At 43.2% G+C, this 24,074-nt stretch overlaps 1 protein-coding gene across 4 annotated transcripts in view; it reads left to right on the top strand.

The window, feature by feature from the left end:
* The window catches only part of CSMD2 (CUB and Sushi multiple domains 2), a 617,682-nt gene that overhangs the window by 62,176 nt on the left and 531,432 nt on the right, over positions 1-24,074 (top strand). For 3 of the 4 annotated variants that reach the window (XM_032246839.1, XM_032246837.1, XM_032246838.1), the window contains exon 1: positions 5,324-5,537. Coding sequence is in view for 1 of the 4 variants with exons in the window: in XM_032246841.1 (XP_032102732.1) it covers positions 5,321-5,537 (217 nt within the window). In the remaining 3 variants the exon portion in view is untranslated. Of the gene's footprint in view, positions 1-5,320; positions 5,538-24,074 lie in introns of those variants that run through there. The other variant, XM_032246841.1, reaches the window with a different exon arrangement.

Here is a 24,074-nt window from a genome sequence, read left to right as displayed (position 1 = left end):
GAGAAATGACCTGAATGGCCATCAACAGGGGAATGGTTGAATAAATTGAGACACATCCATGGTATGGAATATTACACATTCATATAAAAAATAAGTTAGATCTGTATCTACTGACCTGGAAGGTGTCCCCAGTGTATTGTTAAGTGAGAAAGCAAGCTGCAGAAAAACGAGCTAAACTATAGTCTTATTTTTTAAACGAAATATTAAAAATTCTCCCGGAATGTGTCCATATGGTTTGCATGAGAGAGAAGAAGGTGAGGGAGGGACACATACCTGGCTGTTAACTTCGGTAACTTTGGATTGGGTGGGGAGGAGGAAGGCTGGATATACATATTTTTTATACTTGTAGTGCATATGTGCATATCTATGCATATTATAATGAACATTGCCTTTTTAAATTGAAGATTGAAGAATAACTTACTGAAAAAGTAGCACACGAAATCATACATATGGTATTATCTCAACAATGTAAAATATGCATGGAAAAAAATCTCAAAAAAATGAAAATATTAACAGCAATTGCCTCTGGAAGGAAGAGATTATAATCAGTTTTCTCTTTTTAAATCTTGCCTGTATTTTACACAGTTTCTACAATGTAGAAGTTATTGCTTAGAATACAATGGCCTTCCACCTTCTCATCAGCCAGTCTTCCCTATTATAATCTGGCCTCTGTCCACCTTGCCACCCTCCCACCTGCCTTTGCTGAAATTGATGTATCCATTCAGCAAATACTTATTTAATTCTAGACACTAGGGATGCAGCAGGGACCAAGTCAAAGCTCCAGCTCTCTGCATTGCTTCCAGAGGGACTATTTAGACACCAGACTGGGTGACCTCATTCAAGACCCTCATCTTAGTCCCTCTGTGTTGTTCACCACATTGAGTCACCCTCTGCCGCATGGAACTTCCCTTTGGATCCTCTCCTACTATTCTACCTGTTCCCCACTCTGTCACCTTTTCTGTCTCCTTACATGGGAGATGTTCCCAGAGGCTCTGTTCTGAGCTCCTTCACTTCTTTCTCTATAGCAGAAGATGCCATTCCTGCCCAGATTTTTAATCAGAATCTCCAGTCCTTGGCAGGTCTGAGCTGAGGCCTGGAGGCCTGGGATGTTGGTAGTGGTGGTGAATGTTGATATTTCATTGGTCATCCACACCATGAACAGGGGAGGCCCTAAAATGTGTCCCCTGTGGTATCTATACTTCAGAATCACTCTGTGTACCCCTCTAGCATGATACTGTCCAATGACTGGATTTACTTATTTCTAGTCTATGATCTAGTTCCCAATGGCTTATCACAGGGTCTCTCCTAGAGGAATGAATGAATGAATGAATGAATGGCATGACGCAATAACATTACCAGGCAGGTTTTTGGGACAGGAGTGAAGTAAATTCTGGTACCCGTATCAGTGAGGGGAATTTCAAGGATGTGTACTCAGGGCTCCTTTGAAAGTTATGGAGATAGAGGCTTTATTTCATTATCATGTGGATGGATATTTTTCTGGCTTCTGGGCCATTTATGTCCTCTTTTGTGAACTAATTTGTTCAGATACTGTCCAATTATTACTAGTAGTACTTTTCCCCCTAAGTATTAGTAATAGTTCTTTCTATATTCAGGATGTCAATTTTCTCCTAACATTTTTGTATGCTTTCTGATATAGTTTCTATTGTTGACATATACATACTTTTCATATAAAACTATCAATCTTGCAGTATCTTCCACAGCTATTGTGCTAAAAATCACAGTCAGATAATTATTTATCTAGGTTTTCTTCTAATTATTCTATGACTTTATTTTTTTTAACATGTAACCGTTTGCTCTATCTGGAAGGTATTTTGGTACATAGTGTGAGTCGAGGAGATAACCTAATTCTTTTCCCACACAGTTAATTAGTTGGCCTGGCAAAAGTCTTTTTCTTTTCTCATTTTTAAAAAAATATTGCCTGATACATATTTTATGAGCATTAAAGCCATTCTTGCAATACCATTTCATGTCCTACCTGTCTACTTCTGGACCACCCCTACGTTATTTTTATGAGTGATTTTTGATGCTGTCTAGTGTCTTGTAGAATGAGACTGCTAAATTTACTATCTTTTCTAAAATAATTCATTGTGGCAATCTATTTTTCCAGTTAAACTTAGGTATCATTTTACCAAATTTAAAACAGGTCATTGGGCTTTTCATCCAAATTGCATTAAACTTATAAATTAACTTTTCTATAACCTTTCAAGAGGCTAATATCATAAATTAACCTTGCTGAATCCAGTCAAGATTCTGCTATGTCTCCCCAATTATTCAAATATTTAATCCCTCTGTAAAAGTCATTTTCATATGGTGCCTGTACTATTCTTGTTAAGTTTATTTATATGTATTATATGCATTTTGTATTGACCATAAACAAGATCTTTTTTCTTTATGTTTTATCTGTCATTGGTATATAGGAATGTTACTGATTTTTGTATATTATTTTGTATTTGGCTAGTTTACTAAAATTTCATATTATCTCTAATAGCTTTCCAATGAATTCTCCTGGGTTTTCTAGGTATATTAATGTATCATCTACAAACCATAATTTTGTTCCTCTTTTCTCATTTCTTTTTCTTGTGTCACATGGGTTAGCTCTTCCAGTAAGCCGTGAAATCCCAAAGGTGATGGTGGCATCTCTGTCTTGTTCCCTATCTTAATCAGGTGTTTCACCGTAAGTACAGTGTAGGGCATTGTTCTAAAATAGATACTTTATCATGGTAAGGAAATATTCTTTTTCCTAGTTTTGAATGCTTATTTTAATCAGGGTTACATGCCCAGTTTTTTGAAATGCCTGTTTAGCATTTATTCGGAAAAACTTAACTTTTTTTTTCTCATGTAATGAGATACTTTGTGTTAAGAGATTTCTTAATACTAAAGTCCTTTAGAGATTAACTGTCCTTTGTCAGTTAATCCCTAAAATGGGCTTTAAAAAATTAATGCTGAGTCAATTTATTGGCATCATGGTAAAAAAAATGGATTCAAAGTGAACTGCTTATGTTTGAGTCCCACATTTGTGTAATGGTGACTTGGGCCCCATTCCTTAATTTCTTTCTGCCTTAGTTCTTCATCTGTAAAATGGAGATGATATTAAATGTATCTACATTATAGGGCTGTTGTAAGGATTAGACAAGTCAATATAGGTAAAGTTTTTAGGAGAGTGTCTAGCCAAATGCTAAATAAATACAAGCAATATATTAAGTTATTGAGAACTTACTACATGCCTGATACTGAGCTTGGGACATGGATTCAAAGATGGGCAAACTCATATGTGGCCTCTGCTCTCATGAAGCACTCAGTCTGGTGAGAAGACAGATACTTGTGAAACAATCATATGCAAGCATGGAGATTTACTTTTATAATAAGTGCGAGTGAGAAGTTATGGTGTCATGACAGCATGTTGTAGGGTGCTTGACCTGATCGAGGAAGGACACTAGGCTGAGATCTGAAAGATGGGTATGCTAAGAAGGGAGGGAAGAGTGTTGTAGGCAGAGAACAGCACATGCAAATGTCCTGTGTCTCTGTAGTACGGGAGTGTGGCAGGTACAAAGGACTGAAACAGGCAGAATTTGGTTGGAAAGCTGGTGGATAGGAACCTGGGCAGTCACTAAGGGCCAGGCCATGTAGAGACCCTTGTATACTTTAAATGTTTTTTTTCCTTATTAAAGAGCAAGGAGGAGCCGTTGAACGTTTGGGACAGTTGGGAGATTGGGATGACCTCACCACCTTCTGCCTACAGTCTGAAGAACAGATTGGCAAGGACCAGAGTAAACGTGGCTGACCAGTTAGAATTTATTATGGGAGTTCAGGAATGAGCTTGGTGTGGGGTGGGGGCAGGTGGAGACAGAGATAGAGTGGTAGATTAGCCATGGAGTTGTGAAGAAGAGGAAGTTTCTAGGTGGGCCTTACTTAAATAAAGAGTTGGAGGCACAATTCCATTCATTGAGTGGGGGGTGGGCAACAGTAGAGGACAGAGTGGGTGGAGGGACATTGAGAGCATCCCAAAGGGGTGATGGGCCTGGAGCACAGAGGGAAGGCTATCCTGGATGGCGACGTTGCGAGTAACCAATGCACAAGTGGGAAGTCCTCCAAATTACAGAGAGGAGAAGAGGCCTTGGCACGGAGCCTGAAAGGAGGCAGAGAAAGAGCAGGGGCAGGAAGGGAGTATGGTGTTGTGGGAGGAAGCTCAGGGCATTGCTGCTCAACATATGATCCCATACAGGGCATCATCACATCACCAGAGAGCAAGGTGGAAAGGCAGTCTCTTTAGCCCCACCCCAGTGTCCATCTGAATCTCCGTTTGAGACAGATCCCCAGGTGATGCATGTACACAGTGAGGTCTGAGACCCTCTGGCCCAGAGGAGTGTTTCTGGAAGGAGGGTGAGGAACAGCATCAGAGGCACTGAGCAGTCAGCTAACAAGAAGATGGAAAAATAGCCACTGAGCCCATGGGTAGTAGACCTGTTTGGGTGGATCGATGGGAACAGAAGGCAGAATTGACAGGATTGGAGAGTGAGTGGGAAGTAAGAAAATGGAGACAGAAAGTATAGACAGATTGTGTTTTCTGTAAATTTGGGTGTGAAGAAGAAGAGAGAGACAAGGCTGGAGGGAGATGCGGAGTGGGGTGAGGAATTGTTTTAACGATAGTCTTGAGCACATTAAAATGAGAAGGTACTAGTGGAGAGGAAATGACTGAACACACGTAAGAGAGAAACAGGATCCTATACTGTTCTTGAAGAGTAGGGAAGAGTCGAGACTCTTGGAAAGAGTCCATTTGGTTGGAGGAAGTGGTGGCTCCTCTGTAGCAGGAATGAAGACAGCATGCGGTGGGCTAGAAGGGCTTGGAATTGGGAAGACAAGGGAATCCTTAGTAATGGCTTTTATTTTCTATGGAGAGTAAGGGAGAGGAATTAGCTGAGAGCCAGGAGGCTGTGGACAATGGAGGTTTGAAACTGTCGTTCTGACATTTCATGTTGCAGAGGGGGAGAATCTGAGTTCAGCCTGGCATTGGTTGCTTTGTAGTTCAGACTCTTAGCCTTAATTTTCTACTGCATAAAGTTGCTCTAAGCCTTGAATAAAATGCTACACAATTTATCACCTGGTCAGTGCACAGCACACAGCAAGCCCACAGTCAATGTTAGTCACCCTTTGTACCTCCCTCAGTGCCAAGCACAGGCCTGGCTCGTGGGAAGCACTTGGAAAAATGGGTTAATGATTCACTAACACATGGCCCCTGACTCTCTGGAAGCTTCTAGAAGTTATTCTGGCTATTCTGACCTGCTCTGTTTCTCTTTCCCAGGCCAGAACTGCACATTCCAACTGCACGGTCCCAATGGGACAGTTGAGAGCCCAGGGTTCCCATATGGCTACCCCAATTATGCCAACTGCACGTGGACCATCACCGCAGAAGAGCAGCACAGGATCCAGCTTGTGTTCCAGTCCTTTGCCCTGGAAGAGGACTTTGATGTCCTGTCGGTGTTTGATGGTCCACCCCAGCCAGAGAATCTGCGAACAAGGTACCATGCTGCCCACCTTCCCTGTAGCAAACAGCTAGGATCTGAGCCAAGTTCACTAAGAGGAAGAACTTTCTCAAGTGAAAAATTTATGGTCATCAACAAAGACCACTGTTTTCACGATACACTCCCTCAACCCCTCTGGTTTCCCAATCCATGTCTCTTGCTTAGAGGTTTCCAGTTGGGAGGATTGATGAATAGGACATTTGGGAAAACTAGAGAGAAAACACAAGAGGGTTCGAGACAAATTCAACTCTTTCTATAGAAACTGATTTTTCATGCACAGGTATATTATTTGTACACACAGAAATCTAAGTTGGAACCAAGAGCTATGGGTGTTGAATGCTGATAGTGATGCAGTGAATATGTCTTGCATTGCGTCATAGTATTTGAAACCACCAATACTTTGCTGGAATTCGCTTTGTGTTTGCAAGGCCTTGGTTATGCATGTAGAATCTTGAATTTGGGGGCATTCCCACCCTCTTAACCCCCATCCCAGTGATGGAAGAGAAACACATGGAGAGACTAAGATGGCTTCCTGTACCTCTGAGCTGCCCCCCAAGGGGGAGAGCTCATAGGAGGAAGATGGGAGGAAGGCTTCCACCCTCTGCAGAAAGGGTAGACTTTTCTGGAGCAAAGGTGAAGACCCCAGGGTCGTAACTCTCCAAGTGACCTGGAGGCCAGCCAGGCTCTCTCACAAGCCTTGTCCAGGTCAGGTCAGCCAGGCTTCCTGGCTCCTCAGGAAGTCAAAGGGTTAATGTCTTACCCGCCAAGCCCTGGGGAGCCAGAGGTGCTAATTGCTTCTAATGACATGATGCACTAATGAGTGGTTGCCAGCCAAGTGCTTAACCTCAAAGCTTTGTTTAAGATGCATCTCAACCCTTGGCTTCCAAGCTCCGGCAGCAGGGCCATACACACATTTATGGCATAGTCTTCAGCCTTCTTCTCTTTCCTCTCAGGACAGAAATGAGTCTGGGAGCCTGCAGCAGAGGTCGGGGGGCATCTGAGGTTCCCCACCTCCACCCCTCCTATAGTTTCTCCCAGAAAAGACTGGGCTGATCGTCTTCCCTTGAGGTTCAGCAGGGTTCCGTGAAACATTCGTAAAGGGCTAGAGTCCTTCCTCTTCACTCATTCATTCCACAAATATTTTATGAGCCTCTGTTATGTCTTGACACTGGCCTGGATGCTGGGGTATAGCAGTGAGAAAAACCACTGCCTTCATGGAGGTTACGTGCTAATGGGGAGACAGGCACAGAAATATATAACATGTCTGGTGCTGTGAAGACAAAGCATACAGGGTAAGAAAGTGACGGCAGAAGTGCTGGGTTTTATAGGGTGGTCAGGGAAGGTCTTTTGGAGGGAAAGAGAGCTATGAGCAGAGAGTTGAATATCAAGTATGGTGTGGTATTCTGTGTAGGTATCTGGGGAAAGCTTCTAGGCTAAGAGCACAGGAAATGTAAAGGGTACAGGACCACCCTTTGGAGGGTAGTCTTGCTGTGGCACAGTCCACTCAGGCCAAGCCAGCCATGTTGACGAGGAAGACTTGCAGTTTTGGAATCCTCATTCCAGGTCATCCCAGGTGTTGTCTTTATGCTCTGCTAGTTTGAATTCATCTCACAAGCAGTGGAGGGTATTCAGGAGACTAGTGGCTAGAGGATAGAGCAGAGCCAACGGGTAGGAGTTCTGGAAGGGGAAAGGTGAGGCTGGGAGGTGGTAGAAGGTGGTAGATCCTGCAGGGTCACATAGGACATGCAGGGACTTTGGCCTTGATCCTGAGGCACAGGAAACCCTTGGAGGGTTCTGAGCAGAGAAGCGACCCTTTGTGAATGGCCTTTGCCATTGTGAGGAAAATGGAGTGAAAGGGGTGAGGCTGGAGACTGCTGCTCAGGGCAGAGAAGGAGGCTGGGGCTTTTCTGGAAGTGGGGACATGATGAGAAATGGTCAGCTCTGTGCTGTATTCCAAACACAGAGTGGACAGGATTTGTTGTTGCATTGGGTGTGGACTATGGGAGAAAAGGAGATGAGGATGATTGCAGTCTCCTGGGCCTTAATGATCATAGGAAGAAGTAGTTGTTTCCTAAGATGGGCGTAGATACAGGAGGAGCTGGAAGTTAAGATTCAGTTTGGACATATAAAATTTTAGATGTCTATTAGATATCTATTAGATATCCAGGTGGAGGCGTTGAACATGCACTTGAATATGTGGGTTTTGAGTTCAAGGGCATCAGGGCTAGAGATACAAAATTGGGAGACTGGGACTGGATGGTGCCTAAAACATAAGACTAGATGCGGTTCACAAGAGGACCAGTCTTCTCCATCAGATTTTGAGCTCAGGTGACACCATCTATGAGGCACCCGTGTGAACTTCTGATGAATGTTGAATGCATGTTTGAAAGATAGAAAGTCAGATCAGACCAAAGGGGCACTGATTGAGGTGTGGACAGCTGGAGGCAAATTCTCCAATTCTGCCTGCTGGAGTTATTTAAGCTTGTTCTGCTCTTAAGGTAGGGACCCTGCATACGTGGTCAAGTCTTTTTCTGACACATAGGTTTTTTGACTATGAGAAGTGTGGAAGACTCAGCAGAATGGAGACTGGTCTGGCCTGTGTTCTAGCTTGGAAGGGTGGGAATTTCCATCACCTAGAGAGTGGTCCTGGCAGGGGAGGCTTCCTCTTGTCCTTAGGATGCAGAAGTATAGATGTGTTGCCAGCCGCAGCACAGTGTTCTTGGCCAACCAGCCATGGGGATGAGGCTCTGGGGTTGAACCTTCATTAGGTTACCCCTGTTAGTGCCCCTCATCTCTGTCATCTTTATGATCTGCTTATTCTAATTCATTTCACAAGGTCACACAGGTTTAGCAAAGGGGAAGGACTAGAAGGAGACCACTGCCTTTTAGCACCCTGGAACCAGAGGCGCTCACGCCTCAGAGGATGATAGGAGGGGAAATGACCCTAGAGGACATCCAGGTAACACTGGAAGATGCTGTCCTTGATACTGGAATGGTGCTGCTCTGGGGTTATGAAGAGGCAGCAGCAAGTGTGCTTCGTGGCGACTCTTGGGTCTTTGTGATTTTTTTTTTTAATGTTCTTGCATGGCTTTTAGTCTAATCAGATTTTCTTCTTATTCATGAATCAGTTTTTGTCTGTGTGTTAGCCCAGGGACTTGCCAACAAAATCATCTATTTTGTTGAGAATGTCAGGACTGTTAGCCTAGGATTGTACAATTTCCCCACTCAGCCTTTCTTTCTCCGTGGTGTCTGAGTCACATCCCTTTCTCACATCTGCTCCTGTGCACTTCTTGCTTTCTTTCCTTTCTTTCACTCAATTAGTCTTGCCAGAAGTTTGTCTGTTTTATTGGTCTTTTTAAAGTTTCAATGCTAGGGCGATCCATTTTATTCTCTATTATCTAAATTATTGATTTCTGCTTTTATCTTTATCCATTCTTTTCTCTCACTTTCCTTAGGCTAATATTGCTCTTTTGTTGATTTTGTAAATTAAATTAATTTTATTATTTCTTGTTTGATAATAAAAACATTAAGAGGCATTTCCCCTAAGTACAGCTTTGACCATATTCCATAAATTTTTATGGTTAGTTGTTATTTTAGAAAGAGTTTCTAATTGCAGTTTTGTTCTTTCTTTGACTCTAGGGTTTTTCCCTTAAATTTTCAAGTAATATGTGTTTATACTTTAGAAATTATTATCTGGCTTTATTTCATTATGATTAGATTATGATTTCTACTTTGGAGAATTTGTTGACTTTTTTCCCTCTGCATAAGATCATTTTTTTTTCAGGGTTCTATGAGGAAAGATATTCTGTGGATGAAGGGTGAAAAATTTATGTTATTAATATCAATTTTTCTAATTTCGTATCTATTGCCTAACTGATATTTGCCAAGATAGGCAATGTATTGCTCTCACATCCTCACTGTAGCTTATGTCAATTTCTCCTTTTATTTCTAAGTTTTTATTTTATACACTGTTATTCTATACTCTTCAGCACATCCATATTTTTAAACATTAGATCTTCAGGGTGAATTATATATATATATTTTTCCCCAATATAAAAATTGCAATTATTCCCTATTCCCTACTTTTCTTTTTTGCTTTAAATTCTACTTTGATACCAGTATTACACCCTTTTTCTTTCAGGTTTGCATTGATTAGGTCCGTCTTTGCCAATTTCTCTATTTTTAATATGTCTATGTCATTGTGTTAGGAATAGCTCTTAGCACAACATACACAGTAGTTGAATTTTTAAAAACTCTTGACTGAGAGTCACTATTCTTTAACAGGAAACTGTAGTTCACTTATATTTTTCGGTAATAACTGATATGTTTGCTTTTCTATGATATTTAACTCATTCTATTATTTTTAAACTTCCTTAGTGTTACTTCCCTTTATCTGCCTTCTAGTGTAAGTTTTCTTTGTTGTTTTTTTTCTGTGATTTTTATTCTATTAGTAGTTAAAGTTGCTTCTTTCGAACATGTTTTAAGCTGTATTTTTCTGTCAACATCCTGCCTAGCTAGCTTTTGTCTTAGTTAGGTCTTACTGACTCTATCTTGTAGAAATTTCTTCGTGTTTGCAGTGTGTAGGTATCTATCTCTTTTTCTTAGTTTCCAAAGTTAATGTAGATATTCCATCTCTTTATATACTTTAGATCATTTTTATGAGAATTTAGGGGGTCAGGCAAGGCAGAGTTGAACATGTTGTCTTGCCTCTTCATCTTGACATAGAAAATTTTTAAATAAAAGTTTTATTTTTTTTGATGCTATTGCAAATGGGTTTAAAAAATTGTTTTTGGGGTAGCCATTATTAATATATAGAAATAAATTGATTTTTATAAATTGAACTTGTATCTTGTGACCTTGCTGAATTTGTTGTTAGTTCAGTTTGTTTAAATAAGTGAATAAAAGTTTTAATTCTTCCTTTCCAATCGGGCTACCTCTCATTTCTTTTTTACCCTGACTGTGCTGTCTAGAACCTCCAGTATAATCTTGAATAGAAGTGGTCAGAGTGGCTAGCCTTGACTTATTCCTGATGTTAGGATAAAAACATTCTGTCTTTTAGAATTAAGTATAATGTTATCTGTAGGCGTTTTGTGGATACCCTTCTAATAAGGGTTTTTAAGCAGCGGATTTCAGCATGATTTGGCTGCAGCGTGGAAAATGTATTAGGGTGGAGGGCAGACTGGCAACCGTGGGGTAAGGCAAGAGACAGCAGTAGCCTGTACTAAAGCAATGAAGGGTAAAGATAGCGTGGACGGGTATGATGCTATGTAAAAGAGCTGTCCCCAGAGTTAGTAGTGGATGTATAGGGCAGTGGAGTGGGAGTAAGAAAAAGAAGGGAATGGAGGATGACTCTGCAGTGTCTGCCTTGGAAATGGAAAACAAACCAGATCAGCCTGCAGTGAATTCCAGTCTCCAATAAAAAGTGTTCTCAGGGCCTACCAGGATATTTGCTGCACTAATATTTTTCTTCACTTGTGTGGTAGATAGAGCAGGTAGGTCACCTCCTCTCTCAGTGTTTTCCTGTGAGTCAGAAAGGTACAGTGAGGACAGATCTAGATTTATACCTAGCTAGGCTCTACATTTATTAATATATGACCTCATGCAATGTTTGGCTTCTTTGAGCCTCGTCTCTAAAATGGAGGTGACATTTACCTGCCTTACAGTGTTGTTGTATGTGAGCCACCTGCTACAGATGCTTATGTGGTCCGGAAACATTGTTTATGTCCTTTCCTGCCCTTCTTTTCTTAGGATCCAGGAACTCTGACCTTTCCAGAGGGTTTTGGTGCCTGTGCTGACACTTCCTCTGTAGTCCACTCATCAGACTTTTCAGACTGGGAATTTCAGGTGTGGTAGAAAGACACTGAAGGAGGCACTGAGCTCAGGAACAGTCGTTAATTGTTTATGTATGTATCGTGTGTGTATGTAATGTGTATGTATCGTGGCATTATTGATCCCATGATAGCCTGCTGTCCTCTCTTTTCCCACACAGACAGCGGGGCCAGACCACCAAGAGGCCTGCAGCAGATTTTTCTCTGCTTGAATCACCTGGGGGATTTCTGTGTTTATTGTCGAAAACTTAATAAGCTGGGCTCAGTGGCATCCACCTGTAGTCCCAGCTACTACTTGGGAGGCTGAGGCAAGAGAATTGTTTGAACCAGGGAATTCAAGACTCACATGGGCAACACAGTAAAACCCAGTCTCAGAAAAATAAAATATAAAAACTTCATGGGTACAAGTTTTGCAGTCACTGCCTTCGCTGCGTTTTTTAAATGTATTTTATTTTAGATTAGGAGGTTACATGTGCTGGTTCTTAACATGGATACATTGCATGATGGTGAGGTTTGGGCTTCTAATTGTACCCGTCACCCAAATAGTGAGCATTGTACACAATAGTTTTTCAGCCCTCACCCCCTCCTAACCTCCTCCCTTTTTAAGTCCCCTCACCGCATTTTTAAGGCATCTCTCTTTTCTCCTTTTCCCTCCAACACTCTGATCTTCTTTATTTACAGACGCATTCCAACCAAAGGCTGAAACATTACCTTCCTACCCCAACCCCAGCCCCCTTTAACCTCACCTTTCCCCAGCTGCTTCTAAGCTCTTCAAGGCTGGGAATCAAGCTTTTTTTTTTTTTTTTTTGGCTTTGCTGTGGCAGAGCCATACAGTGGAATGTACACTGGTCTTGCCAGTAGACAACATGAGTTTGAGCTCTAGCTCCTTCCTAGCTGCATAGCATTGGCAAGTCACTTTTACTCTTATGCACAGTATCCTAATTGATAAAGAGGGTATATCAAGATCTACCTTGTAGGTTGGTTGATCAAGATAAATTAAAACAGTATGTAAACTGCTTTAATTATGATGAGATAGAAACAAAAGGAATACTTGTATGTTTGTAGGAAAAATTAGAAAACGCAATTCAGCAAAAAGACAAAATAATAAATTTGTGAGTCATGAGGTGGAGCAATGGTTCTCAACTGAAGGCAGTTTTGTCCCCCAGGGGACACTTGGCCACATCTAGAGAAATTTGTGCTTGTCCCAACTGCAAGAGGAGGGGTGCTGATGACATCTACCAGGTTGAGGCCAGGGATTCTGCTAATCATCATCCCACAATGCACAGGATAACTGTCTACAGGAAAGAACTATCTAGCCCCAAATGCCAGTAGAGCACAGTTTGAAAAACCCTGAAGTGTACCAGCTTGAGAGGTTAACATCTTTAGTATAAGACATACCTGGGTTTTAATCTTCTTCCTATGTCTGTGGACTTGGGTAAGTGAGGCAGCCCATATGAGCCTCAGTTTTCTCCTCAGCAAAATGGGAACTTCTCACTGATGTTATGTACTTACAGCTGCACCTGGCATCATTGATGAAAAGGTGGCAATAGACACACTGCACACAGCTTATTCTATATGCAGATGCTATTCATCTCCCAACAACTCCCTTTCTCTACCAGGAGTTCATAGCCATCTCCTTGAAAGCATCTCACATTTCATCTGGAGCTATTCACAAGCAACCATATCCCAGAGTGCCAGAAGGCAGCGTCTGGCTGCTTCAAATTAAATTTACAATAGAAGCTGATCAGATTCTTCTCATAATGGATCAGGGTGGGGAACTGGAGTAGGAGCTCGACCTGAAGGCTGGGAGCCTGTAGGAGTTTGGAAATTAGCAAGAAAAGAACAAAGAGCCTTCCAGATAATGCAGTGTCAGCCCTGCCTGGATGAATTACTGAAACAATCCCCACGTCTCTGCTTTTGCGCAATTAGATGGCCTCTCCATGCTGGCAAACATCCTGTTGCATTGCAGTTTAATGTGGAATGAAGTTTTCTAATGGGACACGAGCAAACATAATCTATGAAGACACTGCTAATAAACTACATCCCAAATACTGAAGGGTTTGTAGGGCGCTGATGATGACTGCACCAGTTAAGCACAGCTAAGCATCTCTTAATTTAGACATTTGGGCTCAAGTTATGGGAAACACTACAACTCGTTCCTTCAATTACTGGCAATACACATTCTGTCATCAGCCTAAGGTGCAATGTAGTTTTAGTCATTTGGAGCTAGTTGCAGATTTCACTCAACTGGCGTTAGACACCTGTTTGGAAGTTGTAAAATTCCACAAATTTGCCAGATTTACTGTCTTCTTATGAATATGTATCACAGCAGAACCCCCCAAAGGACCTGTTTGTTGGATTCCTTAAAAGGTGTGCCTTGCATATCAATAAGGATGTCCTTGAAGGGTCCGCTTCCCAGAACCCCTCTGGGAATGTTCTTGTGTGGGTAGGAGGAGGCTGGGAGGACCCATGGCGATGAGAGAAAAGTCTTTGTTTAGGATGGAAACAGTGAGGACACTGGCAAGGAGAACAAAAGAATGAGGACACTCAACAGCTGTTATGTCCTAGCCACCATGCTGGACACATGTGTTCATGCTCTCGTGGTAATTTGTTCTACATTTATTGAGTGCCTACCAGGAATGCCAGGTGTCAGAGATATGAAAGTTCACAAGACAGCCTCTGACTTCAAGGAACTTACAGTATCTTTAGGATACAGTTAAATAATCAGGCTGTAAGTGCTGTGACTGGGGAATCTCACCTAACCTTGGGGGAGATCTTTGTGGATGCTCATCTGGAGGCCTGGGATGACTGCCCCCACCAACCACCACCTGCCTCTTTGCTTAGTCATCCCTTACTTATTCTTCAAGTAACTTGGTTGTCCCTTCCTTGCCCAGGGAATTCTTCTGGGACACCCTTTACTCACAACCTGGTCAAACCCTCCTGTGATACCTGCTCAGATTACCGTGCATTCCCCCTTTATGGTTTTACACGTGTGTGTGTGTGTGTGTGTGTGTGTGTGTGTGTGTGTCTGTCTGTCTGTCTACTTGATTTATGCCCATCTGCCCCACAGGGCTATAAGCTTTTTGATGATGAGAACTATTTCCCTTTTACTTTTCATTGTAGCTCTCCAGGGCCTAACAGAGTGCCTGTTATATAGTGGATTCTAAATGAATACTTACCGAGTGAATGAATGAATGCTCTCTGGAGGAAGGGATCCCTAATAGAGCGTGGCAGGAAGGATGGGAGTGTTTTGAGCCAAGAAATAGTATGTGCTTAGGTCTAAGCAAAAGTGAGAGAAAGGTGAGGTGCAGAATGACAATGGGTGGGTTCATTTTGGCTGGAGTATAGTGGGAAGGTGGAGGAGTGGCCCTGGGCCAGCTGCACCCAACGACCCTGTATGCCCTGCTGAGGAGATCGACACATATCTAAAAAAAAAGTGGGACACACTGAAAGGCTTTAAACAGGCATTATACATGTTATCTAATAATTCAACAATACCCTTAGGACATGGGTAGTATTAATTCCCTTTGCAGAAGTTAAGTAAGCATGTAAGGCCTCTAAGCTGCCAAATAGCTGATAGAGTTTGGATCTATATCCCTGCCCAAATCTCATGTAGGATTGTAATTTCCAGTGTTGGAGGTGGGGCCTGGTGGGAAGTGACTGGATCACAGGGGCGGATTTCTCATGCTTAGTTTAGCACCATCCTCTTGGTGCCACCCTCACAATGGTGAGTGAGTTCTCATGAGATCTGGTCATTTAAGTGTGTGCCACTGCCCCCATCTCTCTTGCTCCTGCTTTTGCCATGTGATGTGGTTATTCCCCTGTTGCCTAACGCCATAGTTGTAAGTTTCCTGAGGCCTCCGCAGGAGCCGGGCAGATGCCAGCATCATGCTCCCTATACAGCCAGTGGGACTGTGAGCCAATTAAACCTCTTTTCTTTATAAATTACCCAGTCTCAGGTATTTCTTTACAGCAATGCAAGAATGGACTAAAACAGTGGCTAAATAGGGGTGGGCCAGGGGTCTCCTAGAGCCAGAAACAAGGCTTCCTGGCACTACACCAAAATGCCTTTTCATTGCTTTAGATTTATTTGCATTCATTCATTCAGTTTGCTTTTAAAAATCCATTCCATTTTCCCTTTTAATCAGTTTCTCTAAAATAGTACATGTAATAGGTATTTTCTGCTTTACAAAAGGCAGCAGTGTATACAGTGAGAAAAATGCAGCTGCCTCCTTTCGCAGGCCCTTGTCCCAGCCTCGATCCCTAGAGGTAACCGTGGTTAACAGTTTGGTGTGTGTCCAATTTCTTTTTAAATAAAGATTCATTAAACTGCCCATGAGGCTTATTGGGACATCCATCAGACCTTTAAAAATTATTCTGATGAATTAAGTGTAAACTAATTAGAAACATGGATTCAATTACCCTTGAAACACACAAGGGTTTAATAATTAATAGGAAGAGGGTTTGAGGCCAAAGGCATTATGGATTTTATCAAACCCCTAACATCTGAAAAGTAAATATATTTGATTCACCCTAAATGCTGGCAAATTTGCCATCCAGAGGCAAACCTGTTGGTAGGAGCTGTGTGTTTAATCAGGAAAGTTATCTATGGTTAATAAGGAGACAGACAAAGAGGGGTGCAAAACCTGCTGGTTATTGCTGGGCAGGGCTTCTTGGGACAGGGAAGTGGCCTGTTTTGTGGGGTTACTGCAGTCTGCTTCCTTCGTAGTCCTTCACCAGGCAGGCTTTGGAGTGGGAGGCTGGATATCTGGGGTCCTGATATCTGCTTGACACCCAAGTTCACACAGGTCAGCACCATCTGACCAAGGCTGAAGGGAATTGTGGAAGGGGAGGAATGGGATCTGCCAGGGATGAGGGTCTGGAAACCAATTGCAGTGACCCCATGGGGCAGCCATGTGCTCCATCCCTTAATGCCAAAGGGAGGGTCTGGGCAGACGTGATGGGGGAGGGGTTGGCAGCAGGTGATACACAAAGCCAGGTGGGCAGCAGTGTCGGGGTCCTGAGCAATATCTCCACTCACAGTAGGACCCTGTGGTTCAAGGTCAAAATCAGTATTTGTGGCAAAGCCTCACCTTGCTCATTCACCAACTCTGCTGTTTAATAGCAGCCAAAATTTAACACCCTCTGGAGCCTGAGACTCAGTCCAAAAGGCTGTGCTGCCTGCATCACTTCTCACAATTGGTCCTGCCTGCAGTATCATGAGATAATGGCCAAAGATGCAACATTCCCCTAGAGCAGAGGTGACTACCCCTAGACCCGCATCATCCCCTCTCTTCCAAGTGGCTGCTGATAACTTTTCTCAACTTTTATTCCCTGAATCTTTGGGGCCACAGAATTGGTGGTCAAGGGACCCTGGTGACCTAGAAATACTGTCTGCAGGGTGGAGGCAGGTTTAGACTTGTCATTCTAGTCTTCCCTCTGTTTCTTTTTCAGCAGACATGGTCCCCAAGTAAGCACCTCCCAAGTATTGAGTCCCTCACTCTCTTGGAATTAAGGTAAATCTAAAACTAAATCAATTCTCAACTTTTAAGTGACAAAAGAGCCAAATTATTGTGCCCTTAGGTGGGTCTACTCTGTCACAAGATGTGGTGCGAAGAGCCAGGCCAGGGGCATGGAAACCTGCGTTCTGTCCCAGCTTGGCCACTGGTTTGCTTGTGATCCTCACTAAGTCCTATTCCTTCTCAGTGCCAGTTGCATTTTCCTGACTTACAATATGAGGGTTTAAATCTAGAGGAACTCCAAAGCTTCTTCCAGCTCTGAAATTGTGTGATTGAATGATGCTGGAGATGCATGTGGAAGTACTATAAAACATCCCTGACCTTCTGGGATTCTTTCTACTGTACGTAGGTACTGCTCTTGGCTGTTTCAACAATTCTAGCATTTGTCTTGGGCAAACAGTTTATTTTCCAATGGCACATTAAGCAGTGTGGCAGAGAAGGCTAATTGCCCACTATCAATCTTGCCACTTTTCTACAGTGTAGGCATTAGTGGGAAGCAGCTGCCTAGGTAGGGACAATATTTTCCCAGGTCCCCTTGCATCTAGATGGAGCCATGTGACTTAGTAGAAAGTGGACAGAGATGATGTGTGCCCCTTCCAGGTCTGAGCAGAAAACCTCCTCTGCAGTCATCTCTTTTTGTTTTTCCCTGGAGACAGGAGATGGACGAAGCCTGGATGACTGCATGGAGCAGAACCCACCCCCCCGCCATCTGCTGCTGATTGATTGAATTTTACATAAGTGAGAAATAAACTTGTATGTAAACTTAGACCTCACATATTACCACACCAGTTGCCCCAGGAGCTACAGCTGACTGGGGCTCTCCAGATGACCTGGTGAAGACACTATCAATAGTAGAGACTACTAGTCTGGCTGTTGAATTCATGGAAGCAGTTTCTGACCCCATGATGCCCCTAGAATCTTGCAGCCTGTCAATGCAGTGTCTTCAATCCTTCCTGGAGGAGAAAATGTTTTCACGAAGTTTATAGTGGCTAGCTCCTCTGTACCTGGCAGCCTTTCACTGTGCCAGTTCAGTCTCTCCCATCACCACTGCCACCTTTGTCCCTCCATAAGCAGCGGCTACCTTATCAAGCCTCATAAAGAAGCAAGCCTGAACAATTGACTCCTTCCCAGTTTGATTATTTTATCCCAAACGGCTCTCAACTAGGAATATGGGGGCTTTTATGATGCCTTGGCCAACTGGCAGAGGCACAGGCAACTTCTCCCTTCCCCAGAGTTCCACAGTTACATGTCAAAGACAAGGCAGATCTTAAACTTACATAAACCTTACAAAGCAAAGGGGAACAGGGACAGATCCCAGCTCTGTTAGTGGAGCTGGATTTCAGTTGTAAGAGGAATTCCTCACAGTCCAGAGATAAAGACATCTGGGTAATAAAGAAGTTTAGTCTAGCTTTCTAGGTCTGCAAAAAGCACTGCAGTTGTGGACATTTTCAAACCTGCCTTGGTCTGAAAGGCTGGGGGAACGCAGACACAAAGAGCTCTTGCAGACCGAGGCAGGTTTGGAAATACCCACCACTGCAAGGCTCCACTCTTGTAAGCGCTCAGTGTTGCTCCTCCCAATTCTGTTTGACAGTTGTGGCTTCTCAGGCACATTATGTTATTGACTTCTCTCAACAATCCAATTGAAGTTTCATATTCAGCCCATTTTGCAGCGGAGAAAGATGAACTTCAGCATGGCTCATAAGCCCAATGCTAACAAGGTGTGGCCGAGTTCTTAGCATTTTCTCCCTGCTCTGAGCCAGTGCCCTCCAGCCACATGGGCCTGTGGAGGGCAGGAGAAAGGCCCTGGACAACCATCAGCCAGAACAAGGACCCATCTACCCAAAGGACAGTGATGGATGAGAGGAAACCTACCTCTTCTACAGCCCTGTCTCCCTCGATGTTGGAATTTGCCTGCACTTAGTCAAGAATGAAAGGAAGAGGGAATGTCTGTCTTTTCTCCACTGCACTCCTTCTCCAGTGTAAGCTAGGTGAAGGCCTCAACATGGCAAATTATTTGTAAAACCCCAAAGGAGTGGGCTTCTTCTATTTTGGAGTATGTAGAAGAGTAAAGATTTTCTTTAATTAGATAGTGCCGGATAGATTTAATTAAAGCTTCAAACCTGCAATTTTCTTTGTTTGATTGATCAGTTGGTGCTGATTGCCTGGAGTAATTATGAAGCGGGAGGTGGAGTTTTCAAAGTCTGATGGTGATAAGAAGCAGATTGAGTCAACTTGTGGATACTTGGTTGTCAGAGTGATTCTGAAAAGATTTAAATTGCACAAATGTTTGTTAGCCGGTCAAATGAAAAATAAGGTATCTAAATTACACTTTTGTCTAAATCATGCTCCTGGTGGATGTGCTTCTGTAGAAAATGTCCCACTTTCCCCTCCTTTCTCCAAATATAATCACACCTCTGAGACCAGGCGGTATTCTGTTATTTTTGTCTTTCTTTTATGAAATAATTGAAGCACATTGTTGGGAGTGCCTCTTAACAGCCTTCTAAAATTTCTAGAGCCTACTGGAGAGCCAGGAAAGAAAGAGCATCTTATAACCTCCATGTGAATTTAGGGAATTCAGAAAGAGCTTTACAGTGAGGCACTCCTGGGGTTGAGGCCTGCCTTTACCAATTTACTACCTCTTTGACTTTGGGCAAGTATCCTTGAACTTTTTCCTCATCTGCAAAGCAAAAGAGCTGTGAGTATTCTGTGAGCTGATGGATGCAAGTCAAGCACCCATGGCTAGCCTGTGATGGGTTCTCCTTGGATTTCTGTCTCTTCCCCTTTCTGTGCTCCATTGCTTTGCTGAGGTCACCACCATGAAAGATCCGTGAGCTCATAGGACCAGAGCTGTCATGTTCACCATTGCAGACAGAGACCCCAGCACACTGCTTTGTACATGGTGGGTCTCAGCAAATTCTTGTCCATTGAATGAATAAATGGATGAATGCCCGGTGTATTTAAGCTTCCCTAAAAGTAGATGACACCAGTACAGAGTAGAAGAAGGGGCTCCAAAGAGTTACCACACTTGTGAGACCCTGTGGGGTGCAAGATGAACAATGTCATGCAGCTGCCATCTGAAAGCGTTGGTGAAGAAACTGTTCTCTTTTTCCTCTGAACTGGTCAAACCATCTGTATTAGTCCATTTTCACGCTGCTGTTAAAGACATACCCAAGACTGGTAAATTTACAAAAGAAAGAGGTTTAATGGACTTACAGTTCCACATGGCTGGGGAGGCCTCAAAATCATGGCAGAAGGCAAGGAGGAACAAGTCACTTCTTACATGAATGGCAGAAGGCAGAGAGAGCTTGTGCAGGGAAACTCTTCCTTTTAAAATCATCAGATCCCACGAGACTCATTCACTATCATGATAAAGCACAGGAAAGACCTGACCCCATGATTCAATTACCTCCCACAACATGTGGGAATTCAAGATGAGATTTGGGTGGGGACACAGCCAAATTATTATCGCTGTCTCGGGGGACTGAGTTCAGTTCTCAGTTACACGCTGGAGCAGGAGGCTACTAATGATTGTCACGACTGGTGCAGCATAAAAAATATTTAAGTTAAAAAATAACAAAACTGCCTACAGAATTATCTGTTTATTATGCACATTACCATGTAAGGATGTATACACAGTTGAATAAGACTAGAAGGAAATATGGCAGCATGCTAATAATAATATGGGTATGAGCATGGCTTGATTAAGAGTGCTTTTTTAATCTTTTGTATTGAAAAGTTTTTGTAACATAGTTGTGTTATTTTTACAATAAGAATGCATTTTTTTTATTAGTGTAAGGTTAAATGTAAAAGAAAAGAGCAAAGCTTAAGTATATTCCTTGCTACCCAGACTCAAAGAGGGACTTTGACAAACTCAAGTGGGACCACGGGAGGATGACCAGGATGAAGAAGGACTTTATGTTGCAAGATGGATGTTGAAGGACTTCCAGGTGTTCACTTGAAGGAAGGAGACTCTTAGGGGAAATGGGGACTGTTGTCAAAAACTGACATCAGATGGTGGCACTCAGGCTGTGACATGTACATTCCAGGGGAGCAAACTTCAAGTCATTTCTAACACTTGTAGCTATCTAGAATTGAGGCTCCCTGCCTCAAGAAGCACCAATGCAGAAGTTGGGGCTTCTGGGGTGGCCCGTCTCTGGGCTATGGACATGCCACCTGCACAGTGGGGCTGTAGCTCTCTGTCAGTCATGCTTCCCAGGGGACATGCTTCCCAGTCCTGACTTCCTGGAATCATGGAGAGTGGTTGTTGCATCTCACATTGTAGGTGGGAGCCAGAAGGGAGGGTTATGGGCATTTTGAAAAAGCATCTTTAGAATGACCCTTGCTTTGACTTGTTTTTATTCATTTTATTTTGAAATTTAAACCACATTGAAGAAGGAGGCAATCATTTTATGTGAATCCTCATAAGGGGTCCTTGATTTTAAAAGGTTGAAAAACTGGTCTAGAGAGATGCTTCTCAAACTTTCACATGCATGCAAATCAGCTGGGAATTTGTGAATGTGGACATTCAGTCTGAGATGCATTTCCAGGGAGCTCACAGGTGATGCTGGTGCTACTGGCTCACGGACTACTCAGGATGATCTCTGAGATCCTTTCTGGCAGCCTCTGGCTCCCTAGAATGGCAGAATATTGGTTTCTTATGTACAAGTCCTTGGCCCACCCTTTGTAGAGTTTGTTGAATGGAGAGTAACCATGTAAGAATGTACCCACCTAATCCAGGCAGCACATAAGAACTGCCTTCAGTAGCAATAGAACTCAGCATTCATTGGTCAGATTTATATCTTTTGTACATGTTTAAATCTGTGCCCATGTCTGTTTATCATTTGCAAATAATGCTCTGTTGTCTGAATCCTACTTTTATGGCTAATGATGTGTGTTTCATTCTGATCAAGTGTAGAATTGGAGTAAATATATATTTCTCAATAGTTTCCCCTCTAATCACTACCCAGGGCTGTGAGTCATTGGGATAACTCATGTATGAGGGAACTTGTTTCTGGAGTCCATCCCTCAATGCCAGCCTTCTCTGGCCGCCCGTTATAGCCCTGGTGTGGACGTTTATCCTCGTCTGTGCCTTTCCTGCAGGCTGAGGGAGCCACCACAACTTTCTCTGTAGTCTGTGAGGGCATGAAAGGCCTGCCAATACCATCGATCCTGTACCCTTCCAAGCAGAATTGCTTCACTATCATTTCTGGGAATTTGTGATGTTTCTAATTTGATGACCGAGTATCGCTCTCCACCATTCCTGCTCAGCTGCAGATAGTGCTGTCTGTCCTGTGGACCCCAAGTTCATCTTTCCCAGCCTGGCTGTAGAGAAGCCCCGTCCTTCCCAGAGGGTGGCACAGGGCTGAACATTCTGGGACTAGGACACTCAGATGCCTACTGTGCTGTGATGTACCCAAGCCCCTGGCTGGTCCACACCCTGCTGTGCCCACGCCTGCCAGAGCCCTACTCCCTAGACTAGGGCCAGACTCCACCTGCCTCTCTTGGGCCCACTTCTCTCTGCAGCTAGACTCAGACTCTGACTTCTAACTCCACATCAGAGCCAGCCCGCAGGTCCTTAGCAACTCCCAAGACTTGCACCTTGAACTTCATGGCATCCTCCCTCTACTGGGCTGGTTTCTGAGCCCCAGACTTTGATTCTTCCCGCTCTCCTTTCTCTGCCCATTATTTCTGCTGACTTATATGGTGTTTCAAGATGCCAAGGATCATGGAGAGGAAATTCCAAGGCAGAGAAGGGAATACAGGAGGGAATGAGCAAGGAGTAGGGTGGGATGAATCAACTGTAGGCTTTGGAACAGTGCTTCCTGATCATGAAAATGAGCACTGATACAGTATTTATATATGCAGTGTATATATTAGTGTGTGTGCTGTGTATATGTGTCTGCATAAAAAACACTTGTGCATATAACACATCTGTGTGCCAAGCACTGTTCTCAGCTTGAAATGCAACATCTCATGGAGTGTTCTCAGCAGCCTTATGGGGTGTGTATTATCGTTAGTCCCATATTATTAATAGGAATTGAAGCAAGGGGAGGGATGAAGTGCGTTTCCAAGGTCACACAGCTGGCTGATCCAAGTGGTCATACTTCAGAGTTGACCATTATGTCTTGACCATTCTGTAATACTGTCTCAAGTTCCTAATTTGGGCAGGGTGGAGATATGGATCCCTCTGAACTTCTGATGACAGCCAGGAACTCGCTCCCATAATATACACACATCGAACTAAAAATTTGCATTTAATTTCTATGAGTGGACTCACAAACTACTTGAAATTCATCTTTGAGCCCCAGGGTAGCAACTCTTGTTCTAGAGGTTGTGCATATAGATGGCAATAATAACAACAGGAATTTATACCCTTTTGAGCATTTACTGTGTCCTGGGTACAGTGCTAAAGGCTTTCCATGAATTATCTTGCTTACAACATTTCCATAAGATAGGCATTGTCACCCGTATTGCACAGATAAGAAAACTGAGGTTTAGAGAGGTCAAGTCACTGTCTCGAGCTCAAGCAGCTAGTAAGCACCAGAGAGGGACTAAAATCCAGCTCTGCTGGTTCCAAAGTTGATGCTCTGTGCACTGTGCAGCTGGGCTGGTGGTGCCCTTGTAGACACAGGCCTGAGGGAGAAAAGGGGCAGGGGGATGGTTTAGAATGGATATTTCTGGACTGTTTTACTGCCTAAACCTTTGGAGATTTGGACCCCAGCCCAGGCCTAATGGAGTCTGCTGTTTGGCATAATAAATTCTGTGCATACCCAGCAGTTAGGCCCTATCTTTGAGAGCAGAAAGATAGAGTGGGCAAAGAAGGAAAGCACTGGTGCACCCAAAAACAGAGCTGGACATGGGAGAGAAGTGGAAGTTTGTTTCAAGCTGTCTATAAGACACTCTCAGAGTTAAGAGACCATCATGAGGTGGGAGGGAAGGAGCAAAGGAAGGCCTAGGGGAAGGAAGATGTTTCAAGAAGCCCCCTTGATATGGTTTGGCTCTGCTTCCCCACTCAAATTTAATCTTGAATTGTACTCCCATAATTCCCACATGTTGTGGGAAGGACTGGGTGGGAGGTAATTTGAATCATGGGGGCGATTTCCCCCATACTGTTCTTGTGATAGTGAATAAGTCTCATGAGAGCTGATGGTTTTATCAGGGGTTTCCACTTTTGCATCTTCCTCTTG

This window comes from Sapajus apella, unplaced genomic scaffold (assembly GCF_009761245.1).
Source record: "Sapajus apella isolate SASKATOON/1434 unplaced genomic scaffold, GSC_monkey_1.0 scaffold62, whole genome shotgun sequence".
NCBI lineage: Eukaryota > Metazoa > Chordata > Mammalia > Primates > Cebidae > Sapajus > Sapajus apella.
The sequence above is the reverse complement of the archived record's forward strand: the minus strand, read 5'-3'. Positions and strand labels throughout refer to the sequence as shown.